We start from the raw sequence: 22,138 nt of genomic DNA, 5'->3' as shown, positions 1-22,138 counted from the left end.
AAATGCGTGTGCCACTGTATTCTTGCTAATGACTACTCGGGCTTACAATCAGGTTGTGCTATTCAAAAGTGTCTAGATAATCTCATACACAGCTGTAAACACTCCGGGTTCATCAACGAGAATCAATTTCTTTGACTCTATTTGATCTGTTTTCCGTCTCCCCTTTTAGTAACAGTTTTTCTCCATCTTTTTCTTTTATATCACGGGCTGTAATTAAAGAGAAAGAATTTATTTCGCAAGAAACATAAATAAAATTAAGTTAAAATGGGAATTAAGAAAATTTCTGTAATTCCACTCACGGCTAGACCCCGAGCTCTCCAAACTAACTTTCTTCTTTTTAATGCATTCCATGTTCTCCAACAACAGCTTTTTTCAACGTAAACTTTCTGAAAATTGAAGATCAGAGTGAATTTTTTTCCGGATTTCCAATATTTTACGTTACTGTGTATTTTGAAAACTTTCTGCGTTCGCAATCATCATAACAAGAAGAAGAGAAAAAAAAAGGAAATTTAGCACAAAGACTTCCAAGCACTAAACTTTTAAACAAACGATTCATGCTATGAATAATTGGAAGAGTCATATTGAACAATTGGAAAGTGAGCAATCTTCCAATATTTAAGAGATTTGAGGGATCCTCATATGCAAAATGTATCCCCGATTTAAATTAACACCAACTGATGAGTGGAAGGAGCGCAACAATTTAATTTACCGCACTCGCTTCAATGAATTATGAATCGTGTGAACAGCAGTGTTCAGGCAGCGAAGAGAGAAGATGAACCGACGTGATGCACGCGAACAAGTCTATTTATTTATCACTCTGTGCAGGGGTATTAAATTGTGACAACTCACGACAGATAGATATATAAGTTGCGCTGTTGTCACACCCACACTTGTTGCACGAAACACGGATGGGAGTGCAGTAGTCATAATCGATATTTTCCCCCTAGCGGAGCAGTTCTTGTGGTTTTGTGGTCAATAATCGGGACCCAGCGCCACCCTGCCTCACTTCGTTTCGTGATCACCATCTGACCGGTCACGCTATGCCGATGTGTCTCTCGCCACGTTTCGAACAAGTTTTTGTTTACAAAGCGACTTGATCTTGACATCTGCGAAGGATGCCGATGCGACCAGGCGGCGTTTCATTCCTATCGGCGAAAACTGGATTACTGCGAGTCTGGTTGCTCTTCCGTGCAGCGCTTGGCATAATGTGAGCCACTTTACGGACTGCTCCATGGCATACGGTGTGATTCTGACCGTAGTATGGGCCGTCCTTTTAAACGAGCCCCCGGTTTTGGGTGGCGTCGAAAACTCAACGGTGCCTGGACAACCGGCAGATGAGTTCCCCTTTCCGTTCGGTGCCGTAGAAGGTGGAGAATCGGAAGACGACGAAGGGTGTCAGTGTACCAATAATACTCGCGATGCTGAGATCGCCTGTCGCTGTCGAGGAGAAAAAGTAACCGACATTCCAACAAATCTGACGACCGGAGTTATTAGACTGTAAGTACACCTTCTTTTTATTTTGAAATTTAACGTATAGTAGAACACTGCCATTTTGCTTATTTTATTCCTAAAGTAAAGTAACGTTATCTAGTGCACCCAGTGGATGCTGAATCAACCCCATAAGCGTGACATTCCGACATTTAGAAGTGTCCCACGCAGTGAGTTATCTACCACCCACGATTCTCTCCCTGTTATACGCAGGCAATCGCTTGTGAATGAATTCCTACTGAAAAATCGACCGAATTCTTGTAGCCAAGCAAAATTGCTGACTATTTAACAACAAACATTTTTTTTTTTTTAAATAGAAGTTAGATTGCTCTTTGGTTTATTTGAATATTACAGTATACAGATGACACTGAAGTTCTGTTCTATTAGATAATGATAGTATTTCATACGGCTGCCAACAGCCATTTATTTAGCTAACAGAAAGAAGAATCCTCTTAAATTTTAATTTATTTCGATAGCCTTATTCATTTAACATGAGCAATGAGTGAATTTACCATGAGGGTACATTTTACAGTAAATTCAATGATCTTCCAGATGCTTAAACAATAACCCGTGAAATCTAATAAATGGTATTTGTTTAACGTGAGCCTGTGACAGCTGTCAATTAAATGTCCGCTACTAGCGTGAATCAAATTTCTGGTATATGTAAGGCGGAAAAGACTGATTGGCAGGATGGTCATCGTTCAAAATGTTCGCTTTCGTATTAATTACCATAATCTGTGAAACTTATCAAATAGTATTAGTGGATAAATTTAACCACCTAAGTATTTATTTATTATAATTTCATTTTTGTATAAGTACAATTGATTAATTAGTTCAAGTCGTAGAACGGGTATTTTGTAATTAATTATTATTGCAGGTTTTATTTTATTGTCTCTTTATGACCGTGTGGTAGTTATACGTTGGGTACACGATTGAAAAGATTTGGTTTGAGTTGGTTACCAATTTAAAACTTATTTTAACGGCACCAAAGATTCAGGCTCTTATGCGTATCATTTATTTACAGAAATGTATGTTCAAGGGACTATTTGGTGGGGGGGGGGGGGGGTGGCGCTGAAAAACTAAGACTAACTCACTGACTGTGGAGGGATCTTCTGCTTGGGATTGACAAGCCATACCCTCGACTGAAGATGACTTTAAAAATACCTCCTGAGACATCGACTGGAATCGATCCCCCCATTTCTACAGAAAGGGATTCGGCCACCCAAGATGCGACAGAGAGAAATGAATTGGGAATCAGGAACTTGAAAACCGACTACAAGCTGAGCTAAGTTAGATAGCCTCAGGCCAGATGCAGGAATTTCTTCGTGGATTTTTCCTCCCTGAAACAGGCAAAAAATCTGATGCATCATGGCTTGAGTTTCTTCGATATTAATCCATAAAAATTTTATTTATTATTTTTTTACAATATTTTCGTTCATTTGTTCTTTCTTTTGAAAATATAAGAATTTATTATATTAGATTTTAAGTTTCAGTAATTATTTTTAGGTACAAATGACGTCTTCTGTTCTGTTGTTTTGTCCTTATCCCTTTTTTTCATTGCTGTAGACCCTACCTCCATTTGTAATTGAAGGTAAATGCATCTGAGAAACCTGCTGGGAAATTAGAAGGGGAATTCGATCGCATACGAAAACACAAGTCATGTTTCAACTAGCAGATCCACTTACATTGTTCTAAATGTAGCAGTGCCATGCAGTTTGGTACTGGCAAAGTGAATACAGTCTGATAATGAAATGCATTTAAAATGTATGTAAACATAAATTGCTTTTATAAAAGCAACTCGTAGCAAGCAAAGACGAATGTAAAACAGTAAGAATAAAATTTGCGCTTATCCAAAGAGAGAAATTTTATTTGCAGATAGCTATCCAATCCGCACAGTAATATTTTACTGGATTTAAGTATCCCCTAAAATTCTCCATTATGTGAGAATTGTCTATTAATTCTTCGGTTAATATGGTCAATGATTAAATCATCAAACAGGTTTTAATTAATAGTTTACGAGTGATCTGGCACCCATGTTTCTCTGTCGAAAAATGGAGGAACTAAATATGCTTATTCGGAGGTTTTTGCATTAATCAATCATCAGGAAAATTTGTGTTATCGAAGTTTAATTACGATTCCGTTATGGTGCGAAACATATAATGAATATGATTTTTATTTGAAGGCATGATCATTCAATTCCAAGGATATTTGAACCAATTACATTCGTAACGAAGAGGAATCTAATTGGTTCAAATCCGTGTGTACTCAGTTATTTCTGTAAAAATAGCTTTATCAATTTCAAACACTATCATTAGAGCGTTTCTTCTTTTTGCCATAAGACTGCTGTAGTCAGTAGCTTTCTGCCTTTAAATCATTCAAACAAAAATAGAAATAAAGCCAAAATTCATTTCAAGGCAATTTAGAAAGTAAGAATAAATTTTAATATGTTGATAGAGTTGTCTGAATTTTTATTATCCAGTGTGCAGATTAAAAGGCAACTTTTTAGATGCACCAGTTATTAACCTTAGGCTGTAGCAGTATTATTACCTCAAGTTATAGCCAAGGAAAACCTTGATAGAAAGTTTAATTAAAGCATTCCAATGTTAGCAGAAAAGTGCTGAAAAGGAGTTAGAATTATTAATAAGAACACTTACTTATTTGATTACAAGGAAGGAATTAGCTTGCATGCCAGCGTTCTGAAACAATTTTTAATATTTCCAATTGTTTCATGTACAGTATGCCCTTGCCATTAGTCAAGGACATACTGTACACGTCCTTGTCATTAGTCAGTGGCTAAGATTGCTGTTCTTTTGCACTATGTGAAAGAAAGCTCCAGTTAAATTTCTGACAGAAAGGGAGAGTTTTTCTTCCACCCCCCCACACATCACGGTCGCGTTAGTCGAGTTGAGAGTTTCCTCTCTCAGTTCAAATTCGTAGAATATTCTCAATTTACAGTGACACCTCTATGAGGCGTTACCTTACCTGTTCCCCTTCCTTTATTCTAAAAAAGAATATTCAAACGGAGGAACGCTTACCGCTGGAGATACGAGATGTCTTTTCAGAGGAATTCTAGCGTAATAAATTGCTTTTATTGAAAACTTATCTACAGATAAAGATGAAATTTATTTGTATCGAATTCGGGTTAATTCATCAGTCTTCATTGGTATTATAAATAGATATTATTTCAAAATTTTATTTAGAGGACATAAGTTAACTAACATATGGTTAACATTAAATATTACCACAAAAATACAAGGTTCTTCGACAAAATTGTGAGATGCATGCCGGAAAAAAATGACACAGTATTGAACAATCCAAATCAACGGTAGAAGAACTGAAATGAAAATATATTTTTTTTCACCAAGATTTATTTAGGACAGTGCTACATTTCCTGAACTTTAATGCCTCTGTTGTTTTGTTGTTGACTGGAGAATGACGATGTTTACAAAACCATAAATTGTCAACAGGAATATTGATTGCTCTATCTATTAAGAAAACGGTGTACTCAAACCAAACTGACAGGAGATTGCGGCCCTCGATCTCAAGGCAGAAGAACCATTTAAAGATCGGAAACTTAAAAAGAACTTGTACATCGTTATTTTGTAATATTACTATTGTTTTATTTTTGCGTCCTGAATTATGCATTTTATATTGCCGGATTTGGCTTATGTATATTGAGAGTTGAAATTACGGAACCTCTTCATTCAACTTCACCTTCCAAAATGCAAGATTAATCTTGTTTCTTTAGGAGGTAAGTGAAGATTACTCGCACGTATAACCATGTAAAGTCGGATAAGGTCGGGTGCATAAACATGAATCGAAATACAAGTATGCAATTCCATTAGGTACTCTGTGATTTGGTGAAATTGAATGATTCACAACCGAATCTTTGGCCACTTTCTCTCGCATTTTTTCAAAATAAATGCGATGATATTATTGTTACACAGGGAAAATTTCGTAAAAGAAATGATTCTCAAAAACAGCATTGCAAATATAATTGCGTATCGAGTGCATTTGATGCAGTATAAACATTTATGTGATTTTTGCATATCAAATTGCTATTGAAAACTCAAATTCTTTTCGGATCAAACATAATTTAGAAAGCAAATGACAATGGAACTATATTGCAGGAAATGGGGGTTATCAAATAACTCACGCTGCTTTTCTTTTGACGAGTCTGACAGACGCGAAGCGATATGATAATCGATGACCGTATACGAATGGAATTCGACTTAAAAACCTCAGATAGCGGAAATTTGCCGAACACCTAGACCTCATTTGTAAGAAAAAAGAGCATGAAGTGGATAATGCAAGATAGCTGGCATATTCTAAGACCACTGGTAGCGGCAGAGAGCAGTTGAGTTATCTTATTTATTTAGAAAACTTGACAGTGATAACAAAATGGATTCGTTATCTATGATGAATACTTGTCCCTTGTAAAAAGGATATAATTGCACTTTCTTCTGTTCTTGGTTTGAAAGAATTGTTGTGATTTAATAAAAGTTGGGTCCCATATTAAAAGTATTCCGTACATGTGTGCAGGGATTGTGGAAATGTGGTAAAAATAAAACCACTACATTTGCTCTTCCCTTGGTGGAGCGAACCTCGGGATCATATTAATGGCTGCTACTTTTATTCCATAAATGCAGCAAGTTATAACGCGAAGAACAAGCAGAGCATTTGCGTACCCAACAGCATGACTTCAATTGAAAGGACAGTACACCATGCAGGGGGATTACCGATAGTATCTCCACCAATTGTTCTTGAACACATACCATTACATATGGAATCTGACATTTGTGATCTAGAGTGTGACGAAGAATACACAACTCTGAACCACAGATCTTTACACAAAGTGAATTGGACAATCTCCTGAGAGATTTAAATATACTCAAGGGAATTTAAATCTATCCAGAGCTTTTTAGGGTCACGGCTGAAATCCAATAACCTGTGGGCCTCTGGAATAGTATTTTAATGGTATACAGGATAAAAAAAATAATTGGTCCCTCATTTTTCTGAAGAAGACCCGATAATAACTTGTAACAACATTCCTGTAGTTTGAACTTTTTTGGAATTTTTTAACGTCCAATAAAATTGAAGCTATTTATTGACTCCTCAAAGCAAGGAGACAAAGGAGTTCTCCTTCATAATAGAAATAAGTATGTATCCATTCAGCACACTTAAAGAAAAACTACGAAAATGTGTTTTTTTTTTTTAAATATTCAATATAAGGATCATGGTCAGCAAGTGTGTGGATATTTGAAAGTTATTGGGCTTCTACTCCGCAACAACTTGGTTACAAAACTTTGTTGTGCGAATGGGACAGTGGGAAAGGAAGTGTGGCCACCAAGACACATCTTTGACACCATCGTCAAAGAATATTAAAGACGACCTATGAGTTGATCGAAACAAAAGTACTTTTAACGCCTCTGCGTATGAAGCTAGGTTTCAACAGTTCATCCAGTCAAAGCAGGAATTTTTGTTGCACCTTAATTCCGCAAGCTGCTGCTGGACTCTGTACTTGAAGAATTCACGAACCACACTAAAAGAGACGCTTGGACAAGCTTCAAAAATGTAGTACACAGTTTTTTGGGGAAAAATAAATTTGATCGAAATCTAAAAGAGTAAGTTCTCCTACACAGGAGGACTTACTGTTCGATATTGTAGACTATTATATTTTTGAGCTGTTAATTTTCGTACTTGTGTTTTATGGGTGACTTTTTTTTTCGTCTTCAGCAGAATTATTTTTTGTTTATTAATAAGGTGCAGAAAAGCACATTTTTAAATATTTAGTTGGTTAAGAGAACATCTACAACTTGGTGTTAGTGTGGTAAGAGCGGTTGCAAACGAAAGACTGTTCGAAGAGAAACAAAATAAAACTTATGAAGGCGATTGTAGTGTTGTTATCCAATTAAATTATATCCAGTTGCGTGGAGCATGGAAGGACATCTTTATATAAACGCAAAGAACATTGCTTCTTTCTGGAAGCTTTACTTTAATCCCGTTATCCGGATTAATAGACTAATTCTGTTGCCGGTGCTTTAATTGCTGCCATTCTGGATAACATGTTTCAATTATTTGGTCCATGCTCCTTCCTACAGTCTCAACATGTATAATTAAAATGGACTTATCGTGATAAGTAGTAATTTAAAATTAATCTTTTAAACTATTTTGAGAGTAGACAGGTACCAACAAATAATTTTATGAAAAAATGCAGTAAATATATGTCTGAAAGAAAGTGGTTCCTAGACAAGAGAGAGTGCAATCTGCATAGAACAAACAAAACGCTGTACGTAAATTATTCTGATATATTAGTTTTCTAGGTTAATACTGTATATTTTTCAACTTTACCCATGGAACATACTGGCAGAGCTTAACATCAATGAGGCTGCCTACTGGCTTTCGAGATGGATGGAATTCATTGCAAGGTCTGCAGTATCCAAAACTTGCATCCTTAGCCCCCATTTGAAGCCATTGTGGAATGACCTCCTGACTAAGGCCTTCAAGGAAAAACAGGCAGCCCACGCCTCCTACAAGAAGTCGCCTTCAGAAGAGTCATATGCTATATTCTCCAAAGCAAGGATGAATTTACAGAATATCAAACAATCAGCTATTGACACTTTCATGAACGGCCGACTGTCAAGTGGCAAACATGTATGGTCAGCAAGTCATACCTGCACCCCCATAGCTTTGGATGTCCAGGAATGGTGTAACCATGCTGCGTTTTAAGAGAGATCACAGAGTGTCTGAAGTATATCCTTGGAATGAAACGCTCAACGTTTCTTCAACTACGAGCAACATCGAAATTTCCGAAGAACAGCTAATGAAAATAATAAACTCACTACCTGACAAGTCCACCATAGGAGCTGACGCAATACTCTTTTTAGTCTCAAAACTGCTTCCTATTTCATCAGCAGAGAGCTCACCCACCTCTACAACAAAATACTCCAACAGGGACAGGCGCCTGCAAGCTGGTTGACTTACAGAGTCGTGGCAGTTCTAAAAAAGCCACATGCGAAAATACCTGCCGACTTCAGGCCAATATCAATCGCCTCTCCCTTGCTGAAATGCCTCGAGAATTGTCTATAATGATGTTGCACTCGCAGTCTTTGCGCATAGGCCAAATCATACCCATTATGGCATGCCTAATAGATCTACTATAACCTCTCTACAGTCCTTACCGCAGAAAATACTTCACGCCTGGAACGACAATGAGGATCTACACATCATTTTTCTGGACATGAAATCTCCATTCGACTCAGCCCAAATCACACCCATCCTTGCATTACTGAATAGTTTCTACGGGATATCCGGCAATACACTGAAGCGCCTCAAAAGCCTTTTACGTAGGAGAATGCTTCACTTGACATGTAATAATAGAACAGTCTGTAAAAGGGCAGAAGTAGGAATCCCACAAGGTGGTTCTCTCTCTCAGCTCTGCTATTCGCTGCAATATTCATTCCACTTATGGATCAAGTTCCAGCGTTCTTGACGAATGCTGATGATATTGTATGTTACTTGCCATGCAAACGAGGTTGTTGATCCACAAGTAAGGCAACCTTCTCAGAAACTTTAAACAACAACCTTAATACTTTCTGCCAATATGCCAAATTTTTTGGTCTTTCAGTTAATCCCCAGAAGTCAAGCTATCTCATCTTTTCTTCAAGTCGCATGACATCCGCTGATACCTTACGTCCGGAATTAGCAGGAAAGGTTCTGACTCCCACAGACAGTGTCAAGTTCCTAGGGGTAATCTTAGACGTGAATCTCGCTTTTAAACAACAAATCCAAGCCCAGCTTTCCAAAGCCTTGCGAGCCTTCTGGGAATGAAAATAGATTTATGCAGAACTCACAACAAACAAATAATCAGGAAATACCTCGAAACGTACTTCAGCAGAATGATCTCCTATGTCGTGGAAGTTTTGTCGGCCGCACCTCCCACCAGCCTCAAGAAACTATGGGGTCTAGAATACTGGGTGCTGAAGTGGACCAACGGGTGGTCTCATCAGATCTACACGACATCCAAATCTGCACTATGCTCCAACCTGCAATACATGCCAGCATTTCACAGAGCCCACGTGCGGAAAATAAAGGCTTTCCTTCAACTATGTTCATCTAAGCATGATCATATGGACATCTGGAACACGGTTGGTTGGCATTTGCAAGGAAGACACCTTCGCAGTACCCCTTCTTTGTGCTCAAGGCTGCATAGACTAAGAGTTTCAATAGACACTTCCCAAATGTGACTTTGGACACTTTCAACTCACTCAACATAGACTTGGACCTATGGTCGATTGACAAGTCATATCGAGATGACATCTTGGGCTATCTTACTATATGTAAAGGACAGGTTTGCAAGTGCCGGCCCTAGTACACCGATGTCATTTTATATTATGCTTAATTTGTAGTCCTGTTTTTATTAAGATTAATTCCCCGTTCAGATATTTTGTCTTTAATGGTTACTTAGTAGCTGAACTTTGTATCTTTGTGATTGGTTACTTGAATAGTGAATGCTTTGTAAGACTCCTCTGGTTATCTGTGCAGAGAATCAAAAATGTATACCGGTTAATTTATTATTATTATTATAGTAAAACAGCTACAGTATGTAAAAGCATGACTGTTTGCTTTGTGTTATTAACGCGACACAAACTGTGTCGCGCCTAAATTCTCTCTAGGAGATTTAGGATGTTAAAGAAACACCCACATTCAACGTTTGATTTCGCTGAGCCAGTGAATTCAAATTAACGCAACAAAATACAAATAGATCTCCTCATGCATTGAACAAATATACGTAACATGCGCCCAACGAATGAACATAGTGTTAAGGTCAGGCGCAAATGTCCTGCAGTGATTACCCGGCGTCACTGGGTCCGCGTACGTTACCTGAAAACCACGACCAGATCTAGTTGCTCTTCTTTGGAAGAGCAACTAGATGAACTAATTTCTGAAACAATGGTCTCGCACCAGGCTAATAATCACCTCACCGTCAACGATGAACAGTGAAAAATGCACTCAACATAGTATACAGAACTTTCCTTACTGAAGTCAGCTCAGTAATATACTATCAGGGCATATGCACAAGAAAATTGCAGTAAATTGTAAAATAGCATTCAAAGTAACCACTAAAATTAAGTTCCATCCAGATATGAGCAGTTTAAAGCTAGTCTCTTCATCAGTCAAGATTAGAAACCAGGTAGAACAATTTTGTGTCGGACCAACAAGAAATAACTATAGGGAATCCGTGAATTATCATTCAATATGTCCGCAGATGTCTTATGCTAATTCCGTTGTATGCTTCCTCCATATAGACATTCCCTCCCCTTAAAAATCTGTAGCAGGAATAGTGGATAATTAGATGGTTGAACCAGCTTATAGGAAGACCCTTCACCATCTATAAATCCATCATGTGCACAGACGAAAAACCACCTCTCTGAAACAAGTCATCGCCCAGGAATATGGGAGCCCTTGTGTAGCTCATCCCACCCCCCCAAAAGATATCTCAAGGTCACTGACATTCTTTTAAGCGCCAAAGCAAATAAGAATATAATGTCATAGTACTTGCGTTGGGTTCCCACAACTGCATCATTATTTTCTTTTGCAATAACAGAACTCTGTAAAAGTCCGAGGTGAGTTCTATGTTGTTTTATGTAAGTGTAGTGTTGGGTTATGTTGTTCGTCTGGCTTTCAGCTGCAGGTCCCCTAGTGGGACCCCACGTTACCCGTGTGAGGTAAGCCATGCTGTCCCATGTTCTGGCTGGTCTGTGATAGAGTCGCCTGAGCTCTTTGGAGACCAAAAAAAAAAAAAAAAAACCAACTAAGGATATCAGACGTCAGTATATTATGCCTAAAAGGTGTAAATATCTTAGGTATAGGCAGGGCTGCAGAAATATAACTTAAATCTACTAGCCACAAAATAAATTTACTCGCCCATAGTGTCGGTCTAATTTTGATAAATATTTTTATAGGTGAAGTTTTACAAAACGAAATGTTCAATGTTATAATGACAAAACAAAAGTAATACCTTCTTTAATGCTTACTACACCTTACACATAATTATACAGAAATATCCTTTCCTTTACATGTGTTTAAAATGTACACCACTAACACAGTTCATTTACATCAGGGCTTCTAATGTCCTCCAGTGTGTCTTTTGGTGGTTTTATCTGGGATAAAGGCCTGCAGAGAAGGTCCATTCATATGCATCAACAATAAATCATTCAGAGTGGAGGGATTCATTGAGGACTTCGACTTCCCCTTCATTAGACTCATTTGATTAAAACTTCGTTCACATGATGAAGTACTTTCTGGTAAAAGAGTTATAATTTCAAGAGGTTTTAAGAGATGTGGAAACGTATTACTCATTGTTCTTTCAAGAAGATCTTGTATGTTTAAATGATTTCCCACAACTTTGAATTCATTACCCTCTTTCTTCAAACTTATCGAAACTATTTCTTCATTATATTTCCAGAAACGTTTCCCCTAAATCTCAATTTCTTCTTCTCAAAATCTTCCAGCCAGATAAACGTATCAAATACTGAGACAGCTTTAGCAGTTTGTTGCATTTTTAACCAAATCTTTTTATCAAATAATTTACTCCTTCATCTAATTTTTTTCGTTCGTGATTCGAATAGTTCTCTGCATGCATTAACTGAATACCACTGTATATACCTAAATATTTCCTCTCAAAATGTTGTGGAGCTTCTCTAATTTCTTTCAGGACATTCAAGGTACTATCCACACGGTATTCTGTTCGACTAAGTAGCAGGTTTTCCTTTTGAAAAATTAATGCAGTTGCTTGAATAAAGTTCAAAAATCTAAGAGAAAATTAATTCTTATTGCAAAGAAGTAGGTCTTCATTTTCTTTAACAAGCCTTTTGATGTTACAGCATTATCCCCTTTTCCATTGAATATTTCCTCCAATTGCATTACCACTGCAGAGTTCTTATTAACAAGTGCAGTCAGTACTCACACTCAATTAGACATCTAACTCATTGAATGCAGATACTTGAAGTTAGGGATATTTATTTGTTTATAGCATGGCTGCTACTTTGCTCAGTTCTTTGTCTTCTCGGTGAATTCTGCTAAAAGGTGTGTGTGTTTTACTACTGTTTCAATTTCGGCAACAAAAGGAACATTTTTTAATAGAATTTAAAACAGCTAGATTCAACTTATGTGCAATTCAGTGTGTTGATACAAGATCTGGCATGCCTCTCTTAAATTTTGCTGATAGCCAGAATGTTGCCTGCTCCATCTTTTCTAATGCCTACGCTGAAAGGACAGAATTCGTGGGATATCTGGTTCCTGGGCAACGCGACGCAATCACCCCTCTCGCTAGTGGACGAACCCACCGCTTTGAAGATATATAAGTAGACTGTATTCACGTAGACGGTAATTCGATGTCAGTGTAGATAAATGTCGTGAGTTAACTGACTTTGAAAGAAAGATGATAGTGGGTGCCCGACGCACGGGCCACTCTACCGCGGAGGTGGTACAGAAATTGCACTATCCCCATTCGACAGTATCAAGAGCGCATCGGGAATACGCCATTTCCGGAATAACATCTCATCGTGGAGAGCGCTGTGGGTGGAGAAAGGTGTCCGTCGACGTCTGTCTCCTATTGTTTCGAGGCAGTGTTAGGTGGGTCGGAAAACTGCTAGCTTGGGGGGAGACAAAGACCAATAGATTGACAGTAGCCACTGGCAGAGGTGAAAGAGATTCTTGCACTGCTTCTATTAGAATGAGCAGAAGCCTGAAAAACAAGATGCATGATATTTCAGAGACTGCTGGGAGCCATTGCGGTACAAGTAAACACATGGGTTGTGTTAGGGTAGCTAAGAATAGAAACAGGTGCATGTATACTTGCGTGTGCACCAATGCTAGGAGTTTGGTAAATAAATTTGATGAATTTGAGGTATTGCTCAAAACATCAAAGGCAGATATTGTTGGGATATCAGAGACGTGGTGTCACACAGATATAAGGGATGCAGAACTGCAATTTGGGGAGTACAACGTCTACAGAAAGGATAGGAAGGGGGTAGGGGTTATGCTATTAGTTAAGAAACACATAAAAACCAAGGAAGTGAAGCCAGTCGACATCGCCGGACAGTGCAGTGTTGAGTCAGTTTGGTGTGACATAAGCATTGAGAGATCAAAATTGAGAGTAGGAGTGTGCTATAGGCCTAATGACTCTGATGAGTATAATAAGGTTTTTTTTTTTTTTTTTTTTTTTGATTTGGTAGTTGTTGGCGCATCGGCTTCTGTGGCCATATTGCACCTCCCAAGGTTTTTGCAGTACTTTGATCCAAGCCAGCCCGAGGCGAGAATCGAACCCACGACCTTTGGGTTGACGGGCAGGTACTTTACCCACTCGGCTAGCCCGGTCGGCTGTATAATAAGGAACTGTACGGGGAAATAGAGTGGGCCAGTAAATCAGAGAGTCTTATAATGGGAGATTTTAATTTCCCAGATATTGACTGGAATTTGTGGGTTGGTCACTCGCACACTAGCAAGGCTTTTGTGGATTTATTGGATGATTGTTTTCTACATCAGCATGTTCGGGAGGCAACTAGAGGGAGTAATACTCTTGATTTGATTATCAGCAGTGATTCTTCATGCATTAAGAATCTGCAGATAAATGAACCACTAGGTGGCAGTGATCACAGTGTGCTGAAGTGGGATTTACTCAAAGAGGTAACTACCATTAGGGGTAAAGGGAAGGGTTATTGCTTCCGTAAAGGCGACTACGATGGACTGAGACAGTATTTAAATTCTATACAGTGGGACCAACTGATGATGTTACCAACAGCAAATTCAAAATGGGAAGCATTCAAAGAACTTATCTTGGAAGCTACTAGGCTTTACATACCAACTAAGAAATATTGTTCAAGGTTTAGGCCAAAATGGATGTCAGATGAACTAATGAGGCATATGACAGAGAAGAAAAATGCATGGGATACTTACAAATTAACACATGACACAGAAGCCTATGATAGATACAAGTCGATATGCAACCAAGTTACAAAGGAGGTTAGGCGGGCGAAGGCAGATTACGAGAAATCCTTGGCAAGGGATGCAAAGAAAAACAGCAAAGAGTTCTTTACTTATGTAAACTCTAGAAGGAAGGGGATGAATCAGATTGGTCCACTTGATATTGATGGGTCAACTGTTGATGATCCTGCTCAGGTGGCTAACAAACTAAATGAATATTTTGCATCGACATTCACACATGAGGAGTTATTCAGCAAGGGGAATGCCAGAGGTGTATTCAACTCTAGCAGTAAGCTACAGAATCTTGAAATAACTGGGAGTAAAGTGGAGGAGAAACTGTTGAAGATAAACACAAGAAAGGCACCCGGGGTGGATGGGATCTATCCAGTTATATTAAAGGAGGCAGCAAAGGAAGTAAGCAAACCCTTAGCCATAATTATGAGAGCTTCCTTGGACTCAGGGGAGGTACCCATAGACTGGAAATGTGCAAATGTGACCCCAATTCATAAAGGAGGACAAAGGCTGACACAAGTAATTATAGACCTGTGAGCTTAACTTCTGTTCCAGGAAAATTAATGGAGGCACTGGTTAAAGAAGCACTGCAGGATCATTTAGACAAGACTTCAGTTATAGCTCAGACACAGCATGGTTTTGTTAAGGGGAAGTCTTGCCTGACCAACTTGATTGGATACTATGATGCAGTCACAAAAGAACTGGATGCAGGGAATAACTTTGATATTATATACTTGGATCTTAGAAAGGCTTTTGATACTGTTGCACATGGAAGACTGCTACACAAATTGGAGCAGTGTGGCATTGGAGGCAAATTGCTGCTATGGATAAAGGGGTGGTTGAGGGGGAGAAGACAGAGAGTGGTAATCAATGGACACTGCTCATCGTGGACTAATGTTATTAGTGGAGTCCCTCAGGGCTCAGTGTTGGGTCCATTATTGTTTTCTGTATTTATAAATGATATTGATGAAGGTATATCAAGCTTAATGTCCAAGTTTGCAGACGATACAAAGGTTGGCAGGGTTGTCAAGGACACTACTGACACTATGCTGCTGCAACAGGATCTGGAAAGGTTGAGCAGATGGGCTGAGAGGTGGCAAATGAAGTTTAACATTGACAAATGTAAAGTACTACACATGGGAAACAGCAACCCCAGAGCAACGTATCAACTCTGTGGTACTACACTGACAGTGGTAGAGAATGAAAGGGACTTGGGGGTGGTTGTGCAGGCAGATATGAAATTCTCTGAGCAGTGCAGACGGGCTGCAAGAGTAGCTCATGGAGTATTGTCAATGATATACAGGAATTTTTCCAGAAGGGATAAGGAGGTGATTATTCCATTGTATAAGGCAATGGTCAGGCCACACCTAGAGTACTGTATACAGGTCTGGAGGCCTAATTTCAAGAAGGATGTAGAGCTTCTGGAACGCGTACAGAGAAGAGCAACAAGATTAGTGAATGGAACAAAGGGGTGCTCTTACGAAGAAAGGCTTAAGTTTTGCAAATTACAGTGTCTGGAGACTAGGCACCAGCGAGGTGATCTGATAGAGGTGTATAAAGCCTTGAATGGTTTAAGCATGCTCAATGCTGATGGGATTCTTCCTCTAGCTCAGAAAAATCACCTGAGAGGGCATAAATTCAAATTGAGGAAAGACAGATGTAGAATAGACGTGCGGAAATTTGCCTTTAGCCAGCGGGTGGTTGGTTGGTGGAACATGCTTCCATCCCTTGTGGTGGAGGTTGATAGCCTAAATAAGTTTAAGGCTCAGCTGGACAGGTATTTTGAACGAACAGAGGGGTGAAGTGGAAGTGGGTTTTTTTTTTGGCTGATGCTGCATAAGCTTGCTTTCTTGCATCAAATGCCTCTACTAATGCTAATGCTAATGTTTCAGCCAACCGGAGAACGACAGTGGCACAAATGACTGCCGACTTCAACGAGGGAGGTGCCAGAAACGTCTCCACAAAGACCATCCAATGCCTACACTGAGTCTCATTGATAACACCACGACACAGGACTCTACGCCTCAACTGGGCTAAAGAACATCGGCACTGGACTGTAAATGATTGGAGACGGGTCTCCTGGTCCGATGAGTCCCGTTTCCAGTTATTTCGCGCAAACGGGAGGGTGCATATCTGGTGGAAATCGCACGAAGCTATGCACCCATCATGTCAATAAGGAACTGTTCAGGCAGGTGGATGGTCGGTAATAGTTTGGGGCGGGTTCAACTGGCACACGTTGTGGGATCTCTGGTACGTCTATACGCATCTCTGAACGGTCCAGGTTACGTGTCCATCCTTGCAGACGATATGCATCCCTTCATGGTCATCATGCACCCACAGGGCAATGTACTCTTCCAGCAGGACAATACGCCTCTCCACAGAGCCGTGGTGATTAGAATATGGTTCGAAGAGCATTCTGCAGATTTTACCATCATGGAATGGCCACCCTGTAGAGCTTCTTTGGGATGTTGTGAAAAGGTCCGTTCGAACTTTGGACCCTCCAACTAGGAATGCGACGGAATTATGGACAGCGGTGCAGCAAGGATGAATGTTAAATACCCGTGGAATGCTTTCGTGAACTAGTGGACTCAATGACTCGCCGTGCGACTGCTCTTATCGTAGGTATCATCCCATGATTTCTGTCCACTCAGTGTACTAATCAGTTATGTCTTCCATGACAAGAACAACTTGTCCATTTTACTCTAAGGTATCAATGTACCCTGCAGCTGTTCCGTTTTGGAGTGGAATTATGGAAACAAATCTCTCTTGCAGTTTTCGATTTTGATCAATGTATCTATGTTATATATTCGGATAAATAAATATTTTAGAAACAAATAAATCTGACGATGCCGTTACACTCTTTCAACAGTAATTAACAGTAACTGGCACTGTATAAACTGACACGGCATGTTTTCTTTATGAATGCTCAGGGACTACTTTTTTCATATACGATGATCACGGTGTAAGCCTGCATGGAACTACGAGGGCATAAAATTAAAATATTTAAGATGACCGAAACGGATTCATGAAAAGACAAAAATTCAAAAGGTCTGTTCCTAATCTCATCAGTAATAACACATTTCAAATTTAAATTATTTTCAAGAAACTATGGCATATTGTCTTTCTACAGCGGGTTTTTTATACCGCAAATAGCCGCACCACTTAAAATACAATACATTGACCCCCTCATAGCGCTTAACGAATCCTAACAGCCAACCAAAATTAGTCTAAACTATCAGATATAAAAACGAAAGAGTAAATTATGTTAACAACTGAAACGATGGATAATAACTTTTTATACTTAAGTGTATCTTCGAGAACATTCGCTGTTCTGTGTAAAGATTTCCCAGCAAAACGATATTTGAAGATGAGAACTATTTTGAGAACAAATAAGTCTCTATTCCGTGGAGCAATGAAAGTGTCTGTTTAACGTACTAAATTCGAGAGAGCGGTGGTTTCTTTCACGTTTCAGTAATATAAAATCGGTATATTTATCTTTGAAATAACATTAGTCTATTTTGGTATTTCCCGTTGCGAGTAACAACCCCAGATGTTTGGAAGTGAAATACTGAGAGTCTCTTAAGATCGGCAGCGAGAAGAATATGACTCAGCGTGAAACAAGAATAGAAATTCATTGCTGCGGGATTCTTTGTGCTCAACTCTGTGCATTCGGGTGGAAAAGATTTTTATGTACAAAATCGTGAAATCATCAATCATTTAGAGCTAACAACATGGGAAGTCATTTATTGATCTATGTTTTTCTGTAAGGTACTTCGGAAACAGCTACACTGCTCTCTCAGTAAGAAGTCCGACTCTGTGAGCGCAATATTTCACATAAATTTAGGTTTTCACTGAAACGATTTTTGAAAGTTAAAAAAATGGCTAAAAATGTGGAGTTTTCTGTTTGCTAAAATATTTATACCACAAGATTTCACTTGAGACTCTCGACGGTTAAATAATTATTAATGGCCGGTCAAGAAGCAATAGACTATTCCTGTCTCTGAAATCATGCGGTGTGCTGAGAGTAGATAACTCGATCAGATGCCTAATGAAAATGTCACAAATTTAAGATCTCTTCTAGCACTCAACACTCTGTCCTGATATCGTGCTTTAAAACATGTCATCGGTTGTTAGTTTCAAAACAAAGCATTTATGTAATTAATATTACATAGCAACGCAGTCATAATGCTCACATCGCTGCAGGGTGGTTAAAGATTTATTTGTATTACATATCGCCATCAAATTGTTAATTAGTGGACTTGAATTCCTGGATTCATTTTATTTTTATTCGCAAAGAAATACCATTATCTTTGAAGAACCGTTAGACATCCTTGTCAATGAACTTTTTGCCAAACAATGAGAATGGAATTTAAAGTTTTGCAGAACCTGTATTTTAGATATTGATAGCACTTGTTTCGTTTTGCAAGGCCAGATGATGATAACCAATTTCCTAAGTAGTATATTGCTGATATCAGATACTGATGATTACCACATTAGAAATCAGAGCTGCAACAAGATGATAATTTTGCAAGTTCTGTAGTTTAAAGAAGTCGAGGCTTGATTAGTAATCAGAAGCGTTGCTAGAAACTTATTTATAAATCAAAGGAATACCAGAAGACTGTCAACAACATGCTTAATATTCCAAAAAACAAAAAATATTAGTTGCAAGGTAAGTGTGAGCATTAATTTTCCGCACAGCCACCTTCAATAAGGGTAGTTTCTATCAAACCTTGTTGTAGCGAGTGAAGAGCAGGATGAATGGTTTCTCCAGATATCGACATTGCGAGAAAAAAGATACCAGCGGAAATTGAATGAGATAACGATGGTGGACTCTGTAGTTATTTGAAAAAGAATTCACGCGATGAACGCAAGGGTGCTTCGAAAAAAGGGACAAATATATATATATTGAGATAGCAAAGTAAATTAATGAATAATACCTTCAATGACTACCAAAAGGAACAAAAATGCGTCCTACACAGAGGTACGGGTCCGAGATAATCAGCCATATTGTCATTCTGCACCGGAAACGGTATCTGAATGTTCGGAAAACATATTTATTATATTATAGTGTTATCAAATGACGTATACTAAAAAACACTGCAAGAGTCGTCGTGAGGTGCCATTTTTGGTAGCAATTTAAGGAGTCTGGGATGGGTACCAGAAGAAATCAGGTCTATCAACGTGAAATTTGGTACCACGATCCCCAAGGTTATTATAAACAAATCTTGACGTTTTGAAGAGGAACAGAACTGCTATGGAAATAAAGAATACAGCAGTGTGGATGTATGAGGGAGACGCCAGGAGTACGTGACGAAATTAGGCTTAAAACTACCTCATAGACCAATAAAACGTGCACTGATAATTTGATATTAGTCCAACTTTTCTCTTTATCGAGTAATGCGCGAAAGTTCTAAAATGTATACGGGTTGCAGTAGGGATGATATTCCATAGCTTCCCTTTACACCTTCTCCGTAGCCTAGTGACTACAAAGAAGTTTCACCTATTTGCAAAACATACACAAAATTTTTAGTGTATGTTATTATTTAAATACATAAATAAATATCAGTTGATCATTACTTTTCAACAGGCTAACTATGTACACTAAAAAATTGACATTGTCCTTATCAACTTATGCCCAAAACATCACTCAGTGATCATTGAATTATGACCAACTACATATAGCGCGTACAGCAGGCAACCGTCATAGATAAATAACAGCTGCTATTCGCCGATGCGTTCACTCCTCAATTAGATTGAGATCAAGCGAATTTGGAGGCCAAAAAAAAATGGGTGATATCTTCACTTTGATTCCTAGAATCACTCGTGCACAGTAAGCCCGATGACACGGTGCATTTACGTCTTGGAATATCCCGCTCCTGGAAATAATACAACATTTATTTCCAGCAAAACATGCTCCACATTAAGCAACAATTACCGCCTGCCTGCATAGTGGGCACCACGCACCATGAGTTCATGGACTCGTGCCGCTTCCGCCACACACGAAAACGTCCGTCGGCCTTTGCATCAGGTATGTCTTTGGAATTTGTGCCCATGAACTCTTGATCATCTGTAATGAACGATTTTTGTGTCTTCGAAAGACTCTCTAAGGACTGAGGAAATTCCGTTCTGGAAATTCTCTGAGATCCATTCATAGTGTTATGACTGTTGCTTTGTGACTTATCCGCTTTATGTATTTATTAATGCAATTTCTGATGTTTCTTTGTTGCTATCTAATTTATTGTTGGATGTCTGTATAAGCCACCGTCCTAGATATTGTCTGTACAGGGGTGATAGATAAATAAACTGATAATAATAATTTGGACTCATCCGACCAGCACATTCGTTTCCTGTTTTCCACCAGCATGTTGTTGATACCAGAGCATTCTACGTTGATTAGTGGTGAGGAGTGTCTCTAGGGTCTTTTACTGTGGAACCCCCATACTCTGAGTGTGCTGCGCATTGTCATTTGGGATATGTTTCTTGCATTCCCCATATTGTATGGTGATGTGACCTGCCGTTGAGCCTGTACAACGCGCTGCACTCATCACGAACATCCACCTTGCGTAATCCTCCACAGTTCTATCGGCAGGAGGTGGTTTGACCCTTTCGTTACCATTCTTTGTACTTCTTAAGCATAGTGGGCCATGAGCAACCGAAAAGACGTGTCGTTTTCGATACGGAATCACCCGATGCACAAGTTCCCCAACCATGCCTTTGTGAAACTTCGTGATATCTTTACTACGTCCCATAACTGTTACTTTGACTTCTTCAGCAAGATGCAAATTACCACTGCTGTAGCGTACGAAGCTGTTAGACTTTTAATATTGCGAACTATGCGGGATAGTCTATTACGGATGTGGTGGTCACAATTCAGTGATCGCTGAGTGTATTTCCATTATGGATAACATATTTTACGATTTTTTTTTGCTTGTTGGTCTGATTTTAATGAACTATGGTACACTTTAATGAGTAAACCAAATAGGTCCCTTTCTGCGATCCTTTCTCAACAGTTCCCCTTATAGGAAAAGTATCATAGAAAACCCATAAAAAGTATCGTAGAAATGGAAGATGAGTTGAAAATGTATTTAGCAATGATATTTAAAGTGGAAAAGAAAGTCTAATCTCCAGGGAATGTTAAAAGGAGTCAAAAGAAAAGTAACTGACGTAATAATCTCAGAGAGAAGCATTTGTTAGGAAAACTAAGTTCAGGAGTCGATAAATATTGTAGAGAATTAGCCTTGGAACAATTGTTAAACTTAATTCCGTCTTTGAAAATATATTAAAAAAAAACAAAAATCTTTGAAACTAAGTTAGAAGGGCAAATTCTTTAAACGTTCTCATTTTACAGTATGTTTATAGCCTTGCCATGGTTACGATCGTTCACAATAGACATCCTATAATTTAATCGTATAATTAAAGGAATTTATCTTAATAAAAACTTTAGAAAGTAATAATTAAATTAGAATAAATCGATAAGCCATGAAAATACGCCACGGGTAATTAATTCAACTTTTATGCGCCAACCGAGACCACTTCTTTTTTTGCATCCCCTACTTTGCGTATTCATTCCTCTAGGCAGCACGTGGAAAAAAACATGATATTGAGCTTCAGACATAACAAAATTTGGGTTAGCTTTAGAAATCTTTCTTAA

General features: G+C 38.6%; 1 protein-coding gene across 1 annotated transcript in view; it reads left to right on the top strand.

The window, feature by feature from the left end:
- The first annotated feature begins 1,231 nt into the window (after nt 1-1,231).
- Nucleotides 1,232-22,138, top strand: part of LOC150084585 (follicle-stimulating hormone receptor-like) — a 394,052-nt gene continuing 373,145 nt past the window's right edge. The window contains exon 1 of the mRNA XM_090376296.1: nt 1,232-1,497. Within this exon, the coding sequence (XP_090232422.1) occupies nt 1,232-1,497 (266 nt within the window). The remainder of the gene's footprint in view (nt 1,498-22,138) is intronic.

This window comes from Mastigoproctus giganteus, chromosome 6 (genome assembly GCF_048544385.1).
Source record: "Mastigoproctus giganteus isolate SK-2022 chromosome 6, ASM4854438v1, whole genome shotgun sequence".
Lineage (NCBI taxonomy): Eukaryota > Metazoa > Arthropoda > Arachnida > Uropygi > Thelyphonidae > Mastigoproctus > Mastigoproctus giganteus.
Note: the sequence above shows the minus strand (reverse complement) of the source record. Positions and strands in the feature narration are given on the sequence as shown.